The sequence below is a fragment of the Taurulus bubalis genome (genome assembly GCF_910589615.1).
Source record: "Taurulus bubalis genome assembly, chromosome: 10".
NCBI lineage: Eukaryota > Metazoa > Chordata > Actinopteri > Perciformes > Cottidae > Taurulus > Taurulus bubalis.
This window is the reverse complement of record NC_136598.1, coordinates 11690135-11711886: the sequence shown is the minus strand read 5'-3', so window position 1 is coordinate 11711886 and position 21752 is coordinate 11690135. Positions and strand designations below refer to the sequence as shown.

Genomic DNA, 21752 nt, shown 5'->3' with positions numbered 1-21752 from the left:
ATGGAATGGATGCTGTACCGTCAAACCAAAAGTCAAACACCTTTGAAAACATTTGTGGCTCATTTATGGAGTTTCTGGAGGGGGAAGATTTTGTTGCAACCCTGTAGTCTATCGTTTCCCCTTTTTCTTTTTTTTCTTTTCTTTTGGTCCTCTCTTTTATTTCTTCTCTCACTGGTCACATTTAAGGAATGTGGGAGCATTCTATTTGTGGGGTATAATATGTATCTATCTGTGCATATGCAAATCTGTCACCCTCTACAGTAACGCCTAACAAAAAAAGAACATGCCATTAATATCTCTATCTGAAATGCCAATATGTTATTTGTTTGTGCCTTGTTTTGTTTTGTTTTGTTCTGCCTTTGTGTTTGTTTGTGCATTGGGGAAAAGACAACAATACAAATATTTTCACACTTTGTCAGGTGGAGGTCGTTGATTTAAAAATTAAAAGTCTGATTAAACACACACATTTTTCAAACAAATATAATACTTTTCCGACTTTCTTAAAGTAAAGTATACACATAATTAGCATTACACTATAGGAGTGTCATGTCGAAAGGAAGTATCAAAGAAAAATATTATACTGCCCCCAAGTGGTCATGCTAAAGACCTACAAGAGGATTATTCAATAACAGCAGTGTGATGAAAGAATGCATTGGCTGTTATACATTGGTGCACTTTCATAGACTGCACAGTGAATCCTGTGCAATAATAACTGATGTGACTTTTTTTAAGACATACATTTTCACGTCAGTGTGCTCACCACACTTTAATAGTGCATGTGTATTCTTGTCAGATTTGAATTTAGATATTCAAATCAACTATTGGCTGTGTTCATCTGTTCTGTTCAATCAGACAGGAGGAATGCTAACCATACAGCACTTGCATTGCTCTACAGTTTTCTCTAATGGAAGTCCACCCCAGATACACCAAACGTTATTCTGCCCTTACCCATAATGTGCTGAATGATGAACAACACTTGGATCAGGTGTGGCTGATTGTGCGTTACCTATGCTTCAAGTCCACCACCATCGTGCCCCTCCCAAAGGAAAACATTGTGACTTGCCTCAATGCCTATCGCCCCGTGGCACACACCCCAATAGTGATGAAATGTTTCGAGAGAATAGTCATGACCGACATCAAGAAGACCATCCCAGACACCGTAGACACGCTGCAGTTTGCGTATCGCCAGAACCGGTCCACTGACGATGCAGTCAACAACGTCATCCACACAACTCTCACGCACTTAGAGGGCAAGGACACCTATGCAAGACTGCTCTTCATAGACTTCACCTCAGCGTTCAATACAGTCATACCACACAAACTCTCTGAAAAACTCCTCACTCTTGGTCTGACACCTGCTCTCTGCAACTGGGTGCTGAACTTTCTCTCAGGCAGACCCCAATCAGTCAGAGTTGGCAACCGCACATCTGACACAACTGTGAGCACATGGACCCCCCAGGGCTGTGTACTGAGTCCCCTGCTGTACACCCTCTTCACATACGACTGTGTGGCCTCCCAGGAAAACACCAGCATCATCAAGTTTGCAGATGATACGACGGTCATTGGAATGATCACTGGTGGGGCTGAGACAGCGTACAGAAGAGAGGTGGAGGAACTTGTGGCCTGGTGTCGGGATAATAATCTCTCCCTGAACGCAGACAAGACCAAGGAGATGATTATCGACCCAAGGAGGAAGAGGGTGCAGCACACACCACTTTGCATAGGTGGGACAGAGCTGGAAAGGGTGAAAACCTTTAAATTCCTCAGAACGCAGATCAGCGAGGACCTCACCTGGTGTCATAACACACAGCAGAACATCAAAAAGGCCCATCCGCGACTGTATTTCTTCAGAAGGCTGAGGAAATTTGGCATGCCACCCAAGATCCTCAACAACTTCTACAGATGTACGGTGGAGAGCGTCCTTACCAGCTCAATCACAGTGTGGTATGGAAACTGCACTGCCCAGGACAGGAAGGCACTCCAGCGTGTAATAAAAACTGCACAGTACATCTCAGGAGCAGCCTTCCCCTCTCTTCAAGGCATTTACTCCACCAGAGTAACCAGGAGAGCACACCACATCATCAGGGACAGAACACACCCCCAGCACAGATTCTTCTCGCTCCTGCCATCAGGCAGACGCTACAGGAGCCTGAAGTCCAGAACCACGAGACTGACGAACAGTTTCTACCCGCAGGCCATCAGGCTGGTGAACATTGGACATTGTAGCAATGCATAGTGCACTTTATCCTTTAAAGCCCCGAATGGACCTATATAGGTCCTTTTTTTAAATTTTAATTAAACTGTGTAAAACATTACAATAATCATGAACAAATATATACACATCAAATTAAACAAGGGAACCTGGGCTACAATAATTAGTCAGCCATTTCAACACAACTCAAACACCAACTAAAATAATTATTAAAATAAAATAGTTATAATTTTGTCACGAGTCAGCCCACTCTGCATGTTTCCGGAACTAGCAGCCCGTAGCTTGGTGCTATCAGAAAAAGACAAATAGCAAAAAGCAAGACAATTCCACACAGCTATTTGGATCATTTCAAAAGATATAATATACATAACACACTTGTGATAATAGTCAAGAGGCTCATATATCAGTATACATGTTACTGGTTTATTGGTTGATGATAGAACACAGGAAAGAAAAGAAATTCAAAGAAAGAAAAAAAAAGAAGAAATTTCAGCATGAATTTCCTCATTCAAATGATGGATATCATCTTTTTTTTCTATTATAAAATAGCACTATATGTTAAGAGTATCTTTGCTAAGTTTGACTTTGATTAAGTGAAGTTAAATATTTTTAGTAATTCATTTAGTGCACATTTCGTGTACCGTAGTTTAAGATCCGCTGAGAGCCAAAATGCCCTAATTTTCTTCCTGGACCTTGGATGCCTCTGGTTTCACAACAGAGGGGCTCTGCTCAAGCGGATGCACCAATACACCAAGCAAGTATCGTTTAATCCATAAGTAAGTCTCTTTCGAGTCCTCACAAGACATATTTATGGTTTATGTTAATGTTAATATTTATGGTTCAATTGTGTTATAAACATGTAAAATGGACATATGCTCTTGTAAGGCCAGGCTTTGCAGTTTTTTTTTGCTATGTCACATCAGTGGCTCTGGTATCAATTCATGAGAGTATGAGGACTTGGAGAGTGAGGAAGAGCTCATGATGAAGAATTCTGCCACCATTTTCGGGAGTTGCTGGGGCTCATAAGCCTCTGTGAGTTAGTCGTGTAATCTTTGGGTCTTTTTAAAAGCTAAAATGTACTTTACAGTAAGAATGAAGCACAAACCTCAATGGAAGTTTTTTATTTATTTTATATGTGCATCATCACAAACAAAAATACGTTACAAAGTGGTTGGAGGAAGAAGGGGAGGGGTAGAGCGTGGAGCGCTTAAAAAATAAAAATAAATCTACATTCAACACCGTCACATATTACTCATCCACGTTTGTGCAAACGCTGGCGCGTTTCATTCAATTTGTTAGGAGACAGAAAACAAATTAGGTAGCATTTTGTTTTCAACGACATCGGCTGATCGACGTGGAGGGCGGCAGGCGGAAAAGCCTCACGGCTTACCGTCGGCGGCGATCAGCGGCGTGTACAAGTACGCGGCATCATCCACCTCGTAGATGATGGCCACGGTCCCCCCGGCATCCGACCCCGCTGCGCTGGTCTGGATGTAAGCCTGAGAATGAGGGGGACGACCAGGAGTGAAATGGTAGAACGCACCTACAGCCGAAAATAAACTTGAGCAAATGAGACAAGCTCCATTTTGAAACCAGAGCGCGGGAACACCTCACCATCTCCAGCAGCTGCAGGCGCTCCTCGTTCAGCAGGTTGCTTTGCCTCAGCTGGCTCACCGTGTTCTCCAGGCCCAGGAGCTTCTCCAAATGACGGCGGTGGCGCTGCTGCAGCACCTTCACCTTCTTCTGCAGCTCGCCCACAATCGCCTCCAGCTGCTCCTTGCTCAGACTGCTCTTGTGGTAGCTGTGCTCGTAAAAGAACGGAGAGAGAGGGTTATAAAAGCTCTGAATGAGGCGGGCGACATCCCTCTGAACCCCCGTGAAAAAGAAAAAGAAAAAAACACAAGACGTGGACTTGAGAGTCCGAGCTCACCAGTGCTCCTCCAGCTGGCGATCCAGCGGCTCCGCTCCACTATCGTCGTCCTCCTCCGTCGCGCCGCCGTCGTCGTCGTCGTCGTCGTCGTCCCCGTCGTCCCCATCGTCGTCGTCCCCCTCTTCCTCATCCGTGTCCAGCTTCTCCACGGTGAGGACCAGGGACGCCGGGGAGGGCGCCGTGTGCTTGGACACGATGGGCAGAGTGGACGTGATGGGCTTGGAGCTCAGAGCGGATGACAGCACCGTGTCCGGGCAGACGCTGAGCTGGGCGACGGCCTCCCCGGGGAAAACGTTCGGTATGGTCTCGAAGTAGGCGATGACATGGGTTTCGTCGTCGCTGCCGCCGCCCTCGTGGGCGTCCGAGGGCTCCTCCGGAGCGCCGGTCCCATCTTCACTCACCAGCCCGTGGCCTTGAGTTAAGATGGCAGCGGTGATTCCATTCAGAAGCTCATCCTGCCCCTCACCGGCAGGGCATTCGGACATCACGATCACCTCCTTGCCATTACTTAGATCGTTGACCGCCTGGAGTAAAGTGAAAGGTAAGCGGTCAGAGCCCCCGGCGCTGCTCGCCTCCAGCCGGCTGGTTTCTGCCTGCTGCGACGGGTCCACCGTGATCTCGTAAAGGCGCACGGTGCGCAGCGTTTCGCTTTCCGTCTCCGTGGCGTCGACCGCCAGCGCCCCGTCACCTGACACCGTTACGCTTTGGTCGCCGGAAGCGCGAAGCCGCTTTGGCGTCCTCTCGCTGGGATCTGCCGCTTTCCGTTTCTAGAAAGCAGAAGGAGTGTGTGTTAAGCAAAAAGCAACACGACAGCTCAGCTGTAGTGTTGCAATCATAAAACTTCCTGACTGACATCAGGATTGTATCAGGATCAGTATTGGCCAAAAGTAAGACTTTGAATACCCGAGATAACCAATTCAGTACATGCATGTGCAGATCACCTTGTTTAAGTGCCAGGTAAATATTTATTATACATTCCTTTCAGTGTATTTTAGTTAAAAGCTTTTTGTGATTCTCCCGATGAATGCCGTTGGCAAGAACTAGATTTTTGTTTTTAGAGTTCATCTTGCTCTTTTCTTATCATTACATAACACAGCAATCTTCTCTCCATTAGGGCTGGTCCATAATTGAATGTGGTAATTTATTGTGTTTCAATGGAATCACATCAGGAAGAAATAATATATTGAAATATTGTGATACACAATTTTGTCGGATAAATTGATAACAAGCACACCCCAACTCAAGTTTCAATTGATAAGAATTTCGTTTCTGGGAAATTAAATAAAATGATTGTTTTAATCAGATGGTATATTTGTGGAAATACTAATTAATTTCTCTGATATTTTCAAATCGTACAAAAGTTTTACAAATGGTTGTAAAGTGTCTTTAAGTACTATGAAAAGCTCTATATAAATCAAATGCAATATTATCAGAAAGAATGAATACCAGCTTTCTGAAAAGAAAATCTCATTCAGCTCAATAACGATGTGCCAAAATTATGGTCAAACAAGTTTCTTGCCGTTTTTACCTCGGTCTCCGGGAAGACCGTGGGCACGGCGTCGCTCTCAAGGTACCGGATCCCCCAGCGCACCTTGAAGCACGAAGGCGCAAAATGCTCGTGGCAAATATACTGGTGCCGAGAGGGAGTCCAGCCGCCGCGCCGCATGTTCCTCAGCCACTGCTGCAGCCGGACGGGGTCCTGGAGGGGGAACCTGGAGTACAACGAAGACTACGGATGTGAGGCCCTGGACAACACCTGGGCTCCTTCAAGACAATTATTGTGAAATGTTTAGAATAAAAATATTACAAAAAACATACAGGGAAAAAATTAAATCCCTGAAAAGTGACTGCGCATGTTCCAAAGTGGCAGAACTACCACCACCCCTCCAAGCAGGAAATCAGACATGCAACCACACTCTGGTGGTATACGAGACCGTACTTAGTGGTGGTGCTGTATCTAATTACATGTATATGTCAAAGCTACAATTGCAGCAGTGACTGGCTCCACATTGAAGAACAAGATTAACAGGCAACTTTCACTTTGATACTTTTAGTACATTATCCTGATAATACTTCCGTAACAATTTGAATCCTGGACTTTTACTTGTAATGAAATATTTCCAGACTCTTCTGCTACTGCATAGAATCATTAGTGAATCATCAGCTCCAGGAATAACGTGAGACACTTCTGGCAAAAACATTGACTGTTCATGAACTGGTTCATTTGAAGGTTTTGGGCTTCTCGGTTTTGGGCTTCTCGGTTTCTGTAATATGTCTTTTATCGAAACACCCAAAATACACATGTTGGTGTTCATTTGACTAGTTTGTGTATAAGTAAAACATATGGGGAATTTGCTCGTCAATAAAACTCGGTCACCACCAGAGTTTAAACAGGATTCAACCAGCACTCAAAGGTCAAAGCAAAAGGCGCCATTAACTTCACAGCTTTAAAAATAATAAAGCTGACAAATTGTTGATACTTCAGAACTACAGTGATTAATTTCAGTCATCATATATGTAGTAAGAACTGACGTGGTGAAAAGCCTGACTTATCGGATAGGAACACGTCCCAGTCAGCGATGACGCCTCGAGCAGCACAAGCGAGAAGACACTTCTTTAAGCCGCTTACTTGTAGAAGCTCTTCCTGTCGCCGCCGTCTCCGGAGTCATTCTTGCAGTTTGGGACAGAACAATATTTTGGCATCTCAGGTCGGCGGTGGGGTTGTTGTCGAAGGCCGACTGTCTCGTGTCCAACTGGGATCACAACAAGGTGAAACTCGTGCTGTGTGTTGTCAACTCGTGGCGCATAGTTGATGACGAGCGATCAGCTGTTGGGAGTCGTGACGTCAGAATAAATGCGACATTTGCTCTAAAAAAATAAATAAATAGAGTTAGTAAAAATAAAAGACACCGTTCCTTAGAACGGGTAGCCTTTCTTCAGACTTCGGGAACAAAAGCGTGAGCTGCCGTGGCTGAGTCGCTTTTATCCGGCGTATCTAGTTCGAAGCGTCGGTTAGCATTACAGCTAAGCTAACGTTAGCGTTTTGCAGCGAGTAGCCAATCAGAAGCAGAATAGGGGCGGGTCTTTTCCGCAGGTTTTCTGGGAAGGCGGTACCGCACATGCGCAAAATGTATCGAGCGGTTGGAACGGATCGGGCACAGGCCTACCGCACTAACTCACTTTTTCTGAACGCTACAGTAAAATGCAGTGTTGGTACTCTGCATATTGTACTGTAGTAAAACACTAGTATTAAAAACTGATTCAAATGTTGAATGCAGGACTTTTACTTAAAGTACAACGTACAAAAATATTAACTTTAAGATACTTGGTACCGAATTATGCAGGGTGGCCCATTTCAGAATAATGCATTTACATTATGCATTAATGTGTATGTTTCTTTAAAGCTTCGGCTTATTTTTACTGCTTCGTATGTTGTGAATTTCTCTAATGGATCAATAAAGTCAGGTGTTTATCCATAATAATGAATCTAAAATGATCTATAATTGTATGTGTGAGTAACTTGAATCTGCCACATGACTTCAGTTATCAAATACATGTAGTGGAGTGAAAAGTAAAATATTTCCCTTTGAGATATAGTAGAGAAGAAGTATAAAGTAGCAGAACATGGAAATACTGAAGTACAAGCATCTTGCAATTGTACAGATCTTGAGGAAATGTACTATGCTACTTACTAACAAAGGTAAATTGTGTCATATATAAAAACCTTTTCATTAGGTATGAATCCAACCGCTTTTCCTGGTAAGACCCGCCATGCGTATTCAAGCGCTAGGATTGGCCAAAAGTCTATGCTCTGTGGTACTAGTAATCTAACTTGTTCAGGTCCTCGGTCCTGACCAATGGGCTACGCTGACTCCATCTATTCTAAATTAAGGACCAATCGTCTGTTGAAACCAGCCATGCACGGGCGGGTCTGTCCAAGAAGGTGCTGTTGGATACATAAATATGCGACCACAAAAGACCCAGTGTTGCACAAGTAGACAATATCAACAGACTTAAATAAAGATACCATCTTGTTTCTAAAATCACTGGACTTGATTTTTTTTATTCAATATTTTTCTCCAAACATTACACGGAATCTTTAAATGATACAGTATATATACATACACATCAGTGTATTACTTTATCTAAAAAGTTGAGGGCCATTGGACAATGCAGCTGTGCGCTTCGAGACAGGATTGCAGTTTGGACGTTTGTGTGCTAAAGGAATCCACGTGTGGGTCACCAGTAATTGAACGCGTGTCAGGGAGACTAGAGTGCCATCGGGGTTGCCTTACGCCAAAGCTAGTTCGGAGAGGAGACGGTGCGGAAGCTGCCGGGTGTGGTGGTCAAGGATGAAAAATATGGAGCAGGGGTATCTTCCTCAACAGGAAACAGTGCAAATTAAATGTTACCAGCTACGTGACTGAACCAACCAAATACACCACTAATGGCAAACAGCACCTTTAATTAAGAGAGTCCCCCGACACAATCTATTGTTTGTTTTTTTTCAGGACTGGGATCGTACGTTTTTGTATTCCTGTAAAAGGAAACAAAATAAATGGACAAACTGTAGGATAGTTTGAGAAACACTTATAGACAATATGCTCTTCACCCAGTTTACAATGCTCCAAGCTGTGTACACGGGCCAACAGTACAATACTAGGTTTCAGAGTAACAAGACGCTTCTTGCAAAAACTGAACAATCATTTTCATTACGGATCTTTGGTACATATCAGCCATTTGATCCCACCTGCTGAGTATATCAAATATTCTAAAAACCAAGCAGCTCCAAGGAGCCTCATCTGAAAAGATCTGCATCTCTACCCGGTGATGGAACACTTGAGCGGGCAAATGGGCAACGGGAATGGAGACTTATTATTTTTCCAGTTTTAACTGATAACATGAAAGAACAAACCCAGTTCTGGACTGGGCCGGGTGGGAGTGATCGCTTCCCATCTGAACTACACCACGTGTTTCCTGTACACAACTAGAGGACGTTTTTGTCGGGGAGAGATCGACCCCCACCCCCGTAGGCTAAGCATGAGCATGTCCAACCGAGCACTGTAGGGTGTGAGGTGGCTGTGATGGTTCAGGTCAGATGAGAGGGTCGTCAGTGCCACAGATGGATTGCCGTGACCTCTACATCATCCCCATCTGCATTAGCGAGTTGGCGTACGCCATGGGCTTGACATTCGGATGAGGCTGTGGAGGAGAGTGAGAGGAAGACCAACGTTGCACCATGATTCAATTAACTGTTTTTTAAAGCCCCAGTAGACATCACAGACAACAAGAGTCAATTATTACCATCCCAAAAATTAGTAAATTACCTAGGTCTCATCAATTCAATAGCACAACACCCCCTCCCTCCACATACATTTTAAAAAGAAAATACAATAATTCATGTTTTTTAATGCAATTACCCACTTTATATGACAATAACAAATGGATAACTTGAACAAAGATCTGTATTGTCCGATATGAACGTGATCAGTGCTTCTATAAAAGTTATATCTGCTTATTTGTTAACTGTCAATTTGATCTGTGATTAAAAAACATGATTACAAAAAATTAAAGCAGGTCATGATGCGCTCGCTATCTTGCTCTGAGCCGATGTCTTGCGCCATAAAATTGTATTTTCACAGATGTGTTTAGGTTTGGCGGTATCGTTTCAGTATCGGCATCCAGATAATGACGCAGGCTATCGCATCAAAGTCATAACTTCGGTATTGTGACAAAACTAAATCAGAGTACAGGATACTGACCACAGCAGTGAACTGGTGAAATTCTGGCTTTAGGTCTGATCCCCTGAGGTGGATATAAGCTCCTTTGTTTCCCATCTGATCACTGGAGGAAGACAGAATACAACACGCAGCGTTTAGAAGTGAACAACGTTACACAGAATGACTCTACACGCTTAAAGTTTGCCGGTATCATTACATACCAGTAGTTGGGTGCTGAGAACACGGTGATGCACTTCCCTGAGTGAGTGACCTCATAGCCCTCAGCTTTCACCTCATGACTACGTATAATGAAATCCAGTTTATTCTGCTCCAGGAAGCGCTCAGTCACATCCGGCCCGAACTGACAACTCACTCCTCGCTTGCTGACTGACCGGCCGCTCTGCGCGCACGCACACACACAGAGAGAGAGAAATTCATTCTTAATCCAGTTAGAAGTAGACTGAATGTTGCTCCAATACAAAACCCGTGGATACATAATGAGCCATTATGAAGTGGGTGGGAACTGACCTGAGGCTGTGGATCCGACCAAAGGAGGTCACACATGGGACCTGTGGAAGAGCGGAGGAAAGTGTTCCATGTAATTCTTTCTCAAAAGGCTTTCTTGGGGACAGATTTTACACAGATGGGGCATTTGGAGTCGCATCCTACCTGAGTCCGGAGGCTGTCTGTTCCTTTCAATCTTCCTGAGGTCTTCCAATGTGACGCCATCTTCACTGAACAGTCCACCGTGCATAACCTGAGAGGAAGCCCACGTGAACAGGTCAGAGCAGCCAAGTGGCCGTGTGATGCGCACAGTTCACAGCAAATATAGGTAAAAAAGTATCCATTGTTTCATGATATTGACATCATACTAACATAAATACACCTTTAACTATGTCACAGATATGAAAATAAATAAATAAAATATTTGAATAAATAATTTACATTTGAGCACACCCTTTTCCATCTCTAATTAATATAAATTATATTAATAATTAAATGATTGGCTCTAATCAAAGCCAAATTCAATGTAGAATGAAAGTGCTGGCAGCAGCCGTTAGAAAGCAGTCACTGTGCACAAGACAAAATAGCAAACCACTGCAGTTACAAAAATAACAGCAGTCACCAGTTAGTTTTTGTAGAGGAAACAAAACAATTTACCCAACTAAGCGCGCGCACACACAGACACACACAGACACACAGACACACACACACACAGACACGTCAGCAACAGTCACTATATTCATAGATCAAATAATCAAACGCAAGTTGCGTTGCCTGGTAAAGGTCTCTTTGCGGAAACAAGCAATCAGACACGTTGACTGTAATTGAAGGCTATATATGTGAATATGAAGCATCTCTACAGGATAGACAGGCATGCAGAGAGGAGTCTTGCTAAGCCTCGGCTAAACTCCCAGCGGACGCGTCCGTCCACAGACAGCTGCGGACGTGGATGCGTAGTAGTTCTGTTTATACTGCCCACTTGGGAGGACACGTTCCACACATGGCCGGTAGATCACTACGCTAACATTTAAGAGTCGGTTCATTTTTGCTGATCTAGTGTACAAGCTGACAAGCACATTGTTTTTATTTACTACAAAGTTCATGTGTTTTTAATGTGAATAGAAAGGTTTCAGACGGCAGGCGGCTCTTAACGTTAGCAAGTTTGTGTTGAGGAAGAAGAAGCAAGCTTGTGACTGATTAGTGAAGTAAGCACTAATGTTATAGCTGTGAACGCATCAGTGCAGTTCATTTGTCTTTGAATAAATGCTGACTTGAGGTGGGCTGACCTTCAAGGTGGACCAGATATTCTCACTCTAATGACAATGGTGGTGCAGCTGAGTCAAGTGTGACACCTAGTGGTGAAGTCTGGCTACACTGGTCAAGTCGTGTTTAACGTCAAACCAGTTCGACTGATTTTACACTGCACCGGCTCTACTGCCACTTGAAGCAGAGTGGCCACACGCACAATTTCGATCAAGTCTGCATTGTCAGCTTGGTGGATAAACATAACACGGGCTCCACCGGCTACAGGATTAGTGTACAAAACAGAAGCTGGACCCGGTAAACAACTAAATTGATTACATGGCGCTGCGACTGCTTTGAACTCATGGCGCCACTGCTTACCAGTACTTTGCCGTTGATACACTGTGCAAGAGGCAGCCACTGGAAGACCTCGCTGAACAGCTGGAACATCTGGGCTGTGTACTTGGCTTTGATCTCCCCTTCAAATCCATACATCTGGTTCATGTTGTCCGTCTCATGGTTACCTGCATGTCAAACAACTACGTTTACACAATTTTCAGACCTCAATAAAATGTCTGTAATGTAACAGTCGAAACAAAACTAATTGTGAACACAAAATAGGCGAATTAATTAATTTCAGTGTTGTGCTTTGAACTTTATGACGGCAGACGTGTATAAATTGGGACATATAATACGACAATACGACTGTACAGCACTCATGCACAGTGTAGGTGCACTCACCCCTGAGCAAGTAGAAGTGGTCTGGGTAGAGCAGCTTGAAGCCAAAGAGTGTAAGAATGACCTCGAGAGAGAAAGAGCCGCGATCGACGAAGTCGCCATTGAACAGCTGAATTCTGGGGTTAAGCATTGTGATGCACAAGTGTTGAGGCTTGAAGACGTTTTAAAAAGGCCTTTACACACCGTTAACGTAAAGCGAAACCGATAGCCGAATGTTCGCCTGCAAATATTTTATGCGTAGGGCTTTTATTGTGAAAGGAAAGAACGAAAGGAGTGAACCTGCTCTGCACTGCCTTTGTCAAGGTTGAAAGAAGTATAAAAAAAGGCTTTTATGTGTTAAAGTATAAAGATTATGTGTTAAAAGTATTTGTGCCAAATAAACTAGCAAAAAATAAAAGAAATCAATTTAAGAGCAAATTAATTACATGAAAACAAAGACACCCGCCCCGGTGTGTAAAGGCCTTCAGACACAGAATGGTACAAACGAGGAGGATGACTGCATGGACACAAATGTAAAAGCTGTTGAAGCGAAAAGGATACATAGGGGTTGGTCTCTGATGGCAAGCCGTTCAACTGGAAGATGTTGAGGAGATCGTAGTACTGCCCATGCGTGTCTCCACAAACTGTTATTTTTTCGGTCTGTTGCAAATAGAAACAGAGGACTTTAAATATAATCCCTAAAAGATACATTGTATAAAACAACCATGAAAAATAACAGTGTTTCATTTACCCCTGCATTACTATGATGAGCGGATCAAGAAGATACATCTACTGTTGCACTCTCAGTGGACATAAACTAACAGCAACGTTGAGTCATTTTACAAGTCAATACCTGCAAAGTCCTCACCTCTTTTAATGTGATCTCAATGAGACTTGGTAGTTTTGATAGAAGGTCTTTAACTTGCACCAAAATCTGAAAGTAAAAAACTGTTCAATGACAGGTACATTTTAAGTTTCTTTAGTCAGTGCGTTTCATAGAAACAGACATCTTTACCTGGTAAGCACACTTTCTGTGCAATTTCTTCTGGTCTTTGAACCAATCCATCATCTCCTGCATGAACTTCATCGTGACCGTCCCGTCCTCAAGCTGAGGGCCTTCATAGTCGTCCTCAATCGCTGCAATGAATCATCAACTTCTTTTAGACAGAAAACCCAGTAATGTAGGGGACAGTAATGAAGCAAATATTTACACCTGTGCATTTCGTCATCATTAGCTCCGGGTTTACTGCACATGAGGATTACAGAGAGAGATGGATGTATTTTGACACATTTGTTCAATAATGCGGGAGACTTACTCATGCTTTCGATGTCCAGGGAATCGACAACAGATTTCTTAATCTCATCGCTGGCAATGGCTCTCTCGAAAGCCTTCCGCTTCACAATCTTGTTACATTCCTGATACTTTATCTTCGCATCCTTGTCATTTGGTCGAACCCTCACTACCTATCATCAGAACAGGGAAACAAAATAAATCCACCACTCTGGTTAGTCATCAAACGGCATCAAGGAAGCCGTCGGGAATTGACTCTGCGTAGCTTTAAAAGACCAGGATGTAAACGGTTGTTTAAAGTATATCACGGTTTAAATTCTGCAGTTTATACTGGATGAAAAATATTGAAACCAGTCAGACTCAATGGTCTGCCCGATACATCTATAAATAAACATAAATCCAGATACAACCCCTCATAGCTTCATAAGGATTAACTCTCGTTTTCTGTCGTCATGGCGCTTGGTCCAGTTTGTGCAACAAATTGCTTTGGCTATAGCTGAGCTTCAAGGGGCCTTTGTGTCCAAAGCCCTAGTATATTTATATTGCTTACAGCACGAATAACAATAGACACCAAATTAGCTGTGGTGCGAGTGCCTACAAACTGGATCTAATTGGCATCATGACAGGATTTAAGGATAATCCCTATTGCAGGCTGTTAAGGCAACACGAGCAGCCCGACTCATGGTGACAGATCAATAGATGGAACTGGAGAGATCTTTCTTTTGAAAAAAAAAAAAAAAACATTTAATTTTACTGTGTATAACACTTATGTCTCGTAAATTCTAGGGTCAGAGTGGAAGTGTTCAGCTACTTATAGTCGAAGCCACTTTGTTTCTTACCGTCTCGTAATCCTTGAGTGCGGCCTTGAACTTGCCCAGTGCCATGTTGGAGGTGGCGCGGCGGTAGTATCCCTTGATGTAGTTCTTGTCTATCTCCAGGGCCTTCGTGGCATCAGCCAGGGCATACCCGTAGCACTCCGTGCGCAGGTACGCCAGGCTTCGGTTGCTGTAGTAGACAGCATTGGTAGGGTTGACCTCCAAGGCCTCCGAGTAGTACTTGATTGCATTTTCATAGTCTTTCTCTGAAAAGAAAATGTCACATCGTCAACAGAAAACACTGGGCACGTGGTGCAACAAAGTTCCATTAAAAATGTCAAAAAAAAACCTGCAGACGGTTCATGTATATTATTATTATTTATTTTTTTAATAGAACTGATGGCAGATTTTGACTAATGCCTAAATAAAATTAGCTCATTGTTGTAACCCGGATTCTTGACAGTAAGACAACATGAGCTGATTCAACACATCACTTTGGCGTCAGAGGTTTGAAAGCGTTTGTAGCTATAAAATACGTATTTACTAATCCAAAGTAAATACATTGAAAGACAATAATGACGACAACTCTTAACACACTCAATGAAATACCACCATTCTTCATTCAATACCTCAAGATAAATAATGTGACAATATTCTGAATAGTATTGATGTAGAATATTTGGGAATTTATTTGATCGATTCAACGTTTAGTCAACCATATGGGTGGTTGATAATGTGGCTGAGAAGTTATTAGTAATGCAGACATGTTCAAATCACTAAACCCAAAAACGTTTAACTACAATATTCCAACAATCCAAATCCCAGACATTTCTATCGCAAGAGAACTTGGCCTTCATTATTGATGCTTTTCTCTGTTGAACAGAAAGCGGTGGAGAGTACCTGTGTTTCTACTTGAGGACTGTCCTCAAGTACAATTTGTCTCTTGTGCTTTGCTCAAGTATTACCATTTCATGCAACTTTATACTCCCACTCCACTTCATTTTGAAGGCAAATATGTTTTACTGCACAATACATTTTTAAAGTTGAAGACACTAGTTGCTTTGCAGATAAAACATACAAAATAGAAATGTATTATTCTAAATTAGGATAAGATTAGCCTTTATTGATCCATAGAGGTGCAATCTGGGTTTTGCAGGAACAAGGACAGAAATACGTACAGATACAAACAGAAAAGTAAAAACTAAAATAAATATTTAGTAGTATATGAATAGAATAGTAGAATAATAGAATAGATTACAAATAGATACAATAAAAGAGCGATTACACGAAAGATGAGAGTCCAGACTCCAGTTATGCATAGGAATCGGAAACCGGCCCATTCTTCATAAGGAGCACTTTGCCTTTTTGTCCTTTGAGTGCAACGTTAATTTGAATACGGGTATTTTACGTGTAACATAATATTGATATATTTTTAACTGTAGCATTGATACTTTTACTAAATACTCCTTCCACCACAACTCGATGTGGGACCTAAACGGAGGCGCAAAGTGAATGTCGGTATTGTCTCTCTTCAAAATGAACCGCCTGACAAGAAATGGACACACGTAAACGAAACAGTTCCAGTATTGTTAGTAAACCGAGGCTTCACTTCTACAGAACATAGAACTAGAACACAGAACATTGTGGGACTAGTTTCTGAATCTCACTTTAATCCAACGTTACACGAGTGAACACAACACGCGGTTGAAGCCCAATGTTCAGTACCGAATGCGAGCACGATGGAGGACACGCGCGTGGCGGCATGTGTTAACGTGTGCAGCCGACTAGCCGTTGGTGTTGTAGCTAGCGTTAGCTAAACCGGCTCATTTCAATCCAGTGTGGAGTAATCCAATGAATGGAGTTTACGGTTAGCATGCCGTTAGAGCCAACGTTAGCCTGGCGTATCCGGTTGGGAGCGCGTTGCAACGGAGTTATGTCGCCACGACAGCCAATGGTCACATCTTCGTCTGTTATCAACGGCTGATAAAAAGGCGTCGGCCTGACAGGTCTGTCACATTACCTTTAAAGTACTTATTCGCCTTCTCCTTCAGCAACTCTGCATCGTTACCTCCCTCCGCCATCTTTTCCTCACTGCCGTTTTCCGATACGTACGCCATTTACTGCACTGTCGCAAAACTCGCAAATTCTTTTTTTTGTGCGCGCTCGCAGTACTCTTAAGAGATTTTAACCTAAATTAAAACCTTACTGCTGCATACATATTATGTCTAAATGTACCGAACCCCGTTAAAAAAAATCAGTCCTAATAAAATCGTATTTAAAGAAAATTATTATGTTTGTAAATTTTTACAATGTTTATTTCTCACTTGAACATTAGATTAAATTGGATTATGTAAAACAACAACATGCAGTTTAGCATTCAACCAGAAGTGCAAAAGCAGTAAAGTGCAGGGTAGATGCACATAATAATACAATATTGAATATATATATATAGATAGATATAGATATATCGATATACTGCCTACTATCAATGCATACTGTACAGTATATATATATATATATATATATATATATATATATATATATATATATATATATATATATATATATATATATATATATGTTTTTGTGAGGGTTTCCATATTCATTGTGGCTATGCATTTTATATTTTCCTTGGCCAAAAGTAATTCTCTTCGATGTTAGTTTGAATAAAGAGCATGTGTTCGGGTGGTTAGGTATGAGACAGATATATATTGACAATGGCGTTTCCTAGTTCAAGGAATTAAGCGATAGTTTTATTTAAGTTGTTTTATTTTATTAACCAACAGGGGTCAGTATAGACCCATACTGAAATGTCCATGGCCAAGGGCAGCACAACTATCGGACTGCAGATGTGAAGCGAACCAGAAACATGTTGAAATGGTGAGTAATGTGTTACAACCAAATCATTAGATCAAGATTAGTTAAATGATTCATGCGGGAGTCAATTTCCCCTGGCTTGTCTGGAATTACTTTAATTTGAAGCGATGCGCTGTCCTCAACACTATGCCCCTCTCTGACTGGACCGCAATAATATTCCAATTAATTCAAATCTACAGTCCTATGTAACACACGTGTTCAGCGTCCACCACCAATCCTTTTGTTCGTGATCCAGATGGCTCGAGGCTGGAGGATGTTGCAGTGGAAAGTTCCCTAGCTGCCATAACTGAACGCAAGGATGTCTCCCCTCCGGGCAACCCAGGATGCATGCGGAGGGCCAAATGGGGCACACGTGCACGTCTCCGCAACTTTACTCACTCTCACATGGCATCTGACGCACACCGGCCTGCAAATAACATCACGCAATCCTAAGCATAAACACCTTCCCTTTGCTAGGAATTCCCAAAGACTGGGACACAGGATTTCATTTTATTTTATTATCCATAGTCTTTGATTTAATGTTTATATCCGCAGTACACATTTGGGCCACAAGGGGAAGCTTGAAAGTTTGTATTCTGATAGTTGCAGCCAATTTTTAACATTGAACCAAATGTGAAAGACTAGCATGCATTCTGTTTGTTTAACTGACAAGAGGAAATTAAAAGAGTAGCATCTCCACCTAAATGCATTCATTTGGTCTCTTTTATAAAGTGTTTAAACTAAAGTGAATATGTTTTTAATCGCACATGCAAACAAAGCTGCGAGTTATCAATTGTGTGTCTCTTGAAAATGGCTGGTTTTCCTACACAAGATAGCAAATGGCAGTTCAGATTTGCTCCTCTCACGATTCATAGATAAGGCCGGATGCGGACAGTCTGCTGCAGGAATGAGTCCAAAAATCCGGAAATGAGTCAGCGCTTTTGGCACTTTCACCGGTTTTTCTACCATAGAGAGAAACAGAGGTGAAACCTGATTGGATAAGAAATCTGCTTTAACCAGCTGCGAAGCCGCCCGTGCGCAGCCAGAAGCTGAGGAACAGACAAGACAGGAGCTTGTGCAATGAGAAAATAAGCATAAATAAAAAACAATTAAATTATAAAATAGATATAACTTTTAATTATAAAAAGAATAAGAAAAATAATTAAAAAATGTAAAAATGTAATTATAAAATAGCTATAACTTTGTGATTCTGTTTAGGCCAGCAGAGAGGGTTTAGCAGGCCCTGACGGCCCGCCACTGCCGCCCTGCAAACATGACGTCATCCCCGCACTGCTCTTCTGCACCAGAAAGGAAAAGTCAACCCCTTGACGTATAGGTTTGTGGTTTGGTGTCACCCCCCCTATGGTTACAGGGTTAAAAGTGCAACTAGCAAGAGAGGCGTCCAGGAGAAGCAATGTGACACAGAGGATACGGCCCAGTCCAGTCTTCTTGCGCCATGACTCACCAGCGGCGTCCCACAGCGACGAGTAAGAGGCCAAGCAGCCGGGTGACTCACCGTGACCCCCGTTGAACGGGGAGTTCACTTTCTCGAGCGAGAGCACCTATGAGTCGCCCTCGCTCTCTCTCTCTGAGCCATAACACGTCTAGCTCTGTGATGGTTTTACTAGTAGTGCTTGAGGGACAAGGGGATGACACACACACACACACACACACACACACACACAAACACACAACAAGATTGAGTGAAAACACGCTAACTCTACAGCCTGAGCCCCACATGAGAGTAAACGCAGACAGTGAGTGGGAGAGACGGAGTGGGAGGCAAAGAGAGAGAGAGGTCGAGTAAAATCTGGCTAAGGCTAGGAGGACGGAGGAGGGGGGGTCGCTGTCCTCCTGGGTGTACGATGCATATGAGCGTGGGCTTTTGAAGAGCGGGGGTTGTCCTGGGAAAGTTAAAACAAACACGAATAGAGGACCGCAGAGATATATATACGAGCGACGGGAGAAAGAGACACATGTGAAGGGTTGGTTTGGTGGGGGGGGCGACACTGCGGGGTCACGAGCCAATGAGTGATGAGGCCTCCTGAGTGGAGTGTAGTATACGTTACATAGGCCCAATCCAGACCCGCGTGCTGCTGTATTTATTATCCTGCAGCGAGTAGCGGGTTTTTGTCCACTCCACCCCTTTCCAACCGCGGCATCATTCCTCTGCCAGCGTTGTTGCAGAAAGTCTTGTTTCCCCTCCTCTTGCTCCACTCGGTCCAAATAATTCACTAATGAGAGCTCGACTCCAGGGGGTCTGTGTGTGTGTGTGTGTGTGTGTGTGGGGGGGGGGGGGGGTCACTTATTCGAACCATGTGTTTTTGTTGCGGGCATGGCAAAAAGGCTTCAAGCAGAATTAAAGATAAATCAAGGAAGGAAAAAGTCGTCCTCTTGAGCTCCACCCTTCCTCCTATTTCCTAATTCCCCGTTTAGTTCCTGCATGTTTTACAGATAGTCCCCTTTGAGTCGGGGGGGTGGGGGGGTTTGCAAAAGCCTCTCGGCCCGTGCGTCAACAGAACCTCCCTTTACACGAAATCGACATCCTGAAAACTGACACATATGGCATGTTCACTGACGCTACGGGAGGGAGGAGTTGGAAATGTCATGTAATTGGAAAAAGAAAAACGTGATGCATACCTGCCTCACAAGTCTGCATGTTGGCTTTACCTTTTCCACATAACCCCCCGTCTGTTTACTCCTGTGTTTATTGGACTTGTAACCAGGGTGGTTAGAGGAGGGTATAGAACGCAATCCTGTTTATATTTTGTTGAGCGTCTATTTACATTTCTCCTTGGGCTGTTTTAAGTTGAAAGTCAGGTTGTTGCCTTCAGTGCCAGTTTGTAAGTCGGCCGGTGAGCAGATATAGTTTATAAGAATCTGATCATGTCTAAATCTAGATCAGGGGTAACCAACACGGTGCACGAGGCATGTTCTAAAAAAAAGTTGTTGTTTTTTAAAAACGCTTCCATTAAAGATTTTAAAACGACAACATTTAATGTAACATTTTAAAAACAAAACAAAAATTCTGTATATATGAACTCTGACCATTTCTGAAGTCAATGTTCAATGTTGTGCGCATGTGCGCATCTTCAGTGCTTCCTCTCCCGTTATATCAGGGGGCGCCCTTTGCCCTGTAATTTAAGGTTCTCTTTCCTAAAGAACAGGTTCAGAACCTTGTTCTGTTATTAAACAAACTAAACGGCCGTATGTTATTGATCGTATCTACAGACGGCATGTCATTTCTGTCTTTATGGTCGCGTTACAACTCTTCTGTATCGCGCCTGGCTGAGTTCCGCCCGATGCGCTGCACACAGGTGAGCACACAGCGGACAGAGAGAGAGAGAGAGAGCGGCAAAAAATATGTTGCGTTCTTTTCACAATGGGATTTGCTGCTTTAAGCTATCAGTATTTGAAGCTATCAGCTATCACCTTTGAAGCCTAACAGTTAATGTATTTCCAGGTCAAGACAAACATCCTGCGGAGCTCCATAAATGACATTTCTGACTTCTCATATCGAGGCTCTGGAAATATTCTTCCAAAAGCCTGAAAAACACAAAGCAGTGACAAAGCCTGCTCACTTTGTGGTTGTCATTAAAATAAATGAACACCATGTTTCCTTAAGTCAGTATTTATCAAACTGGGGCGGTATTTATTACAAGTGGGGCGCAAGAGGAAATGCTGATTTTAAATGTTAACTGTTATTAGGTAAGGCTTGCGCATGCGCGACTCGCCGATTCTTGGCATTTTGCCAAAAGCCGATCTTTAAGAGATCTCCGTCTTTTTCTGCGGTTGCGTCTCTCAACATTGAGCATGAATTGAGAGCGGCCGTATCAAATCTACAAACTCGTTTTAAAAAGATGTGTGGAGGAAAGCAGCTCACTGCAGCCACTAATACTGATCAAACGTGATGCTCACATATCTGCACTCATTCTGTTTTGTTTTGCAAACTAAACATTAACTAAGTAGCAAACTAAGTAGTAACTAAATATTAGTTATTTTTTGAACGGATATAACTTTATTTTAATTTTTCTAACAAAGTGATAACACATTTTTTTCCCTACTGTCCGGGCTGTCTTGTCTTGGGTTTTTGTCTCGTAACTTCCTGTTTTTATTTTGAAGCCTGACTCTCCTCTCGTTTCAGGTCACTTGCCCTTCCTCATGTGTCACTGGTCTGATTGTCTCCCCTGATCCCTGAGTGTTTCCACCTGTTCCCCATTACCCTCATGTGCTTATAGTCTGCGTCTTCCCTCTGTCCTGTGCCAAAGTGTTTGTCCTTGTCGATGCACTAAAGCCCGTGTCCACAGCCATAGATAAGAATTTTGCCCAAGAGTTTTGTTTGTGAGTAGTTTTGTTCTGTTTTTTTCCCCTCCTTGGGAGCGCTTTATGTTTGATGGATTATTAAGAAAGTTGTTTGGAACAAAGGACACAATAAAGTGCGCCAGTACGACTATCTCCTGCATCT

At 42.9% G+C, this 21752-nt stretch overlaps 2 protein-coding genes across 2 annotated transcripts; both read right to left on the bottom strand.

Annotated features, from left to right (window-relative positions):
- Positions 1-3333: 3333 nt before the first annotated feature.
- On the bottom strand, positions 3334-6894 carry LOC306742930 (uncharacterized protein). Its single transcript, XM_079225386.1, has 5 exons — positions 6772-6894; positions 5671-5854; positions 4143-4909; positions 3827-4013; positions 3334-3711 (listed from the first exon to the last, which is right to left on the bottom strand). Exons 1-5 carry the CDS (start codon positions 6843-6845, stop codon positions 3592-3594), a joined length of 1332 nt encoding a protein of 443 aa, XP_079081512.1. The 5' UTR covers positions 6846-6894; the 3' UTR covers positions 3334-3591.
- A 1302-nt stretch (positions 6895-8196) lies between these two features.
- Positions 8197-16548, bottom strand: ppp5c (protein phosphatase 5, catalytic subunit; the record flags this gene model as incomplete). Its single annotated transcript, XM_079225096.1, has 13 exons — positions 8197-9344; positions 9905-9986; positions 10084-10262; positions 10391-10431; positions 10532-10619; positions 11990-12132; positions 12350-12455; positions 12887-12985; positions 13194-13259; positions 13341-13462; positions 13642-13789; positions 14456-14697; positions 16452-16548. 13 exons carry the CDS (start codon positions 16546-16548, stop codon positions 9282-9284), a joined length of 1476 nt encoding a protein of 491 aa, XP_079081222.1. The 3' UTR covers positions 8197-9281.
- Between the last annotated feature and the right edge of the window lie 5204 nt (positions 16549-21752).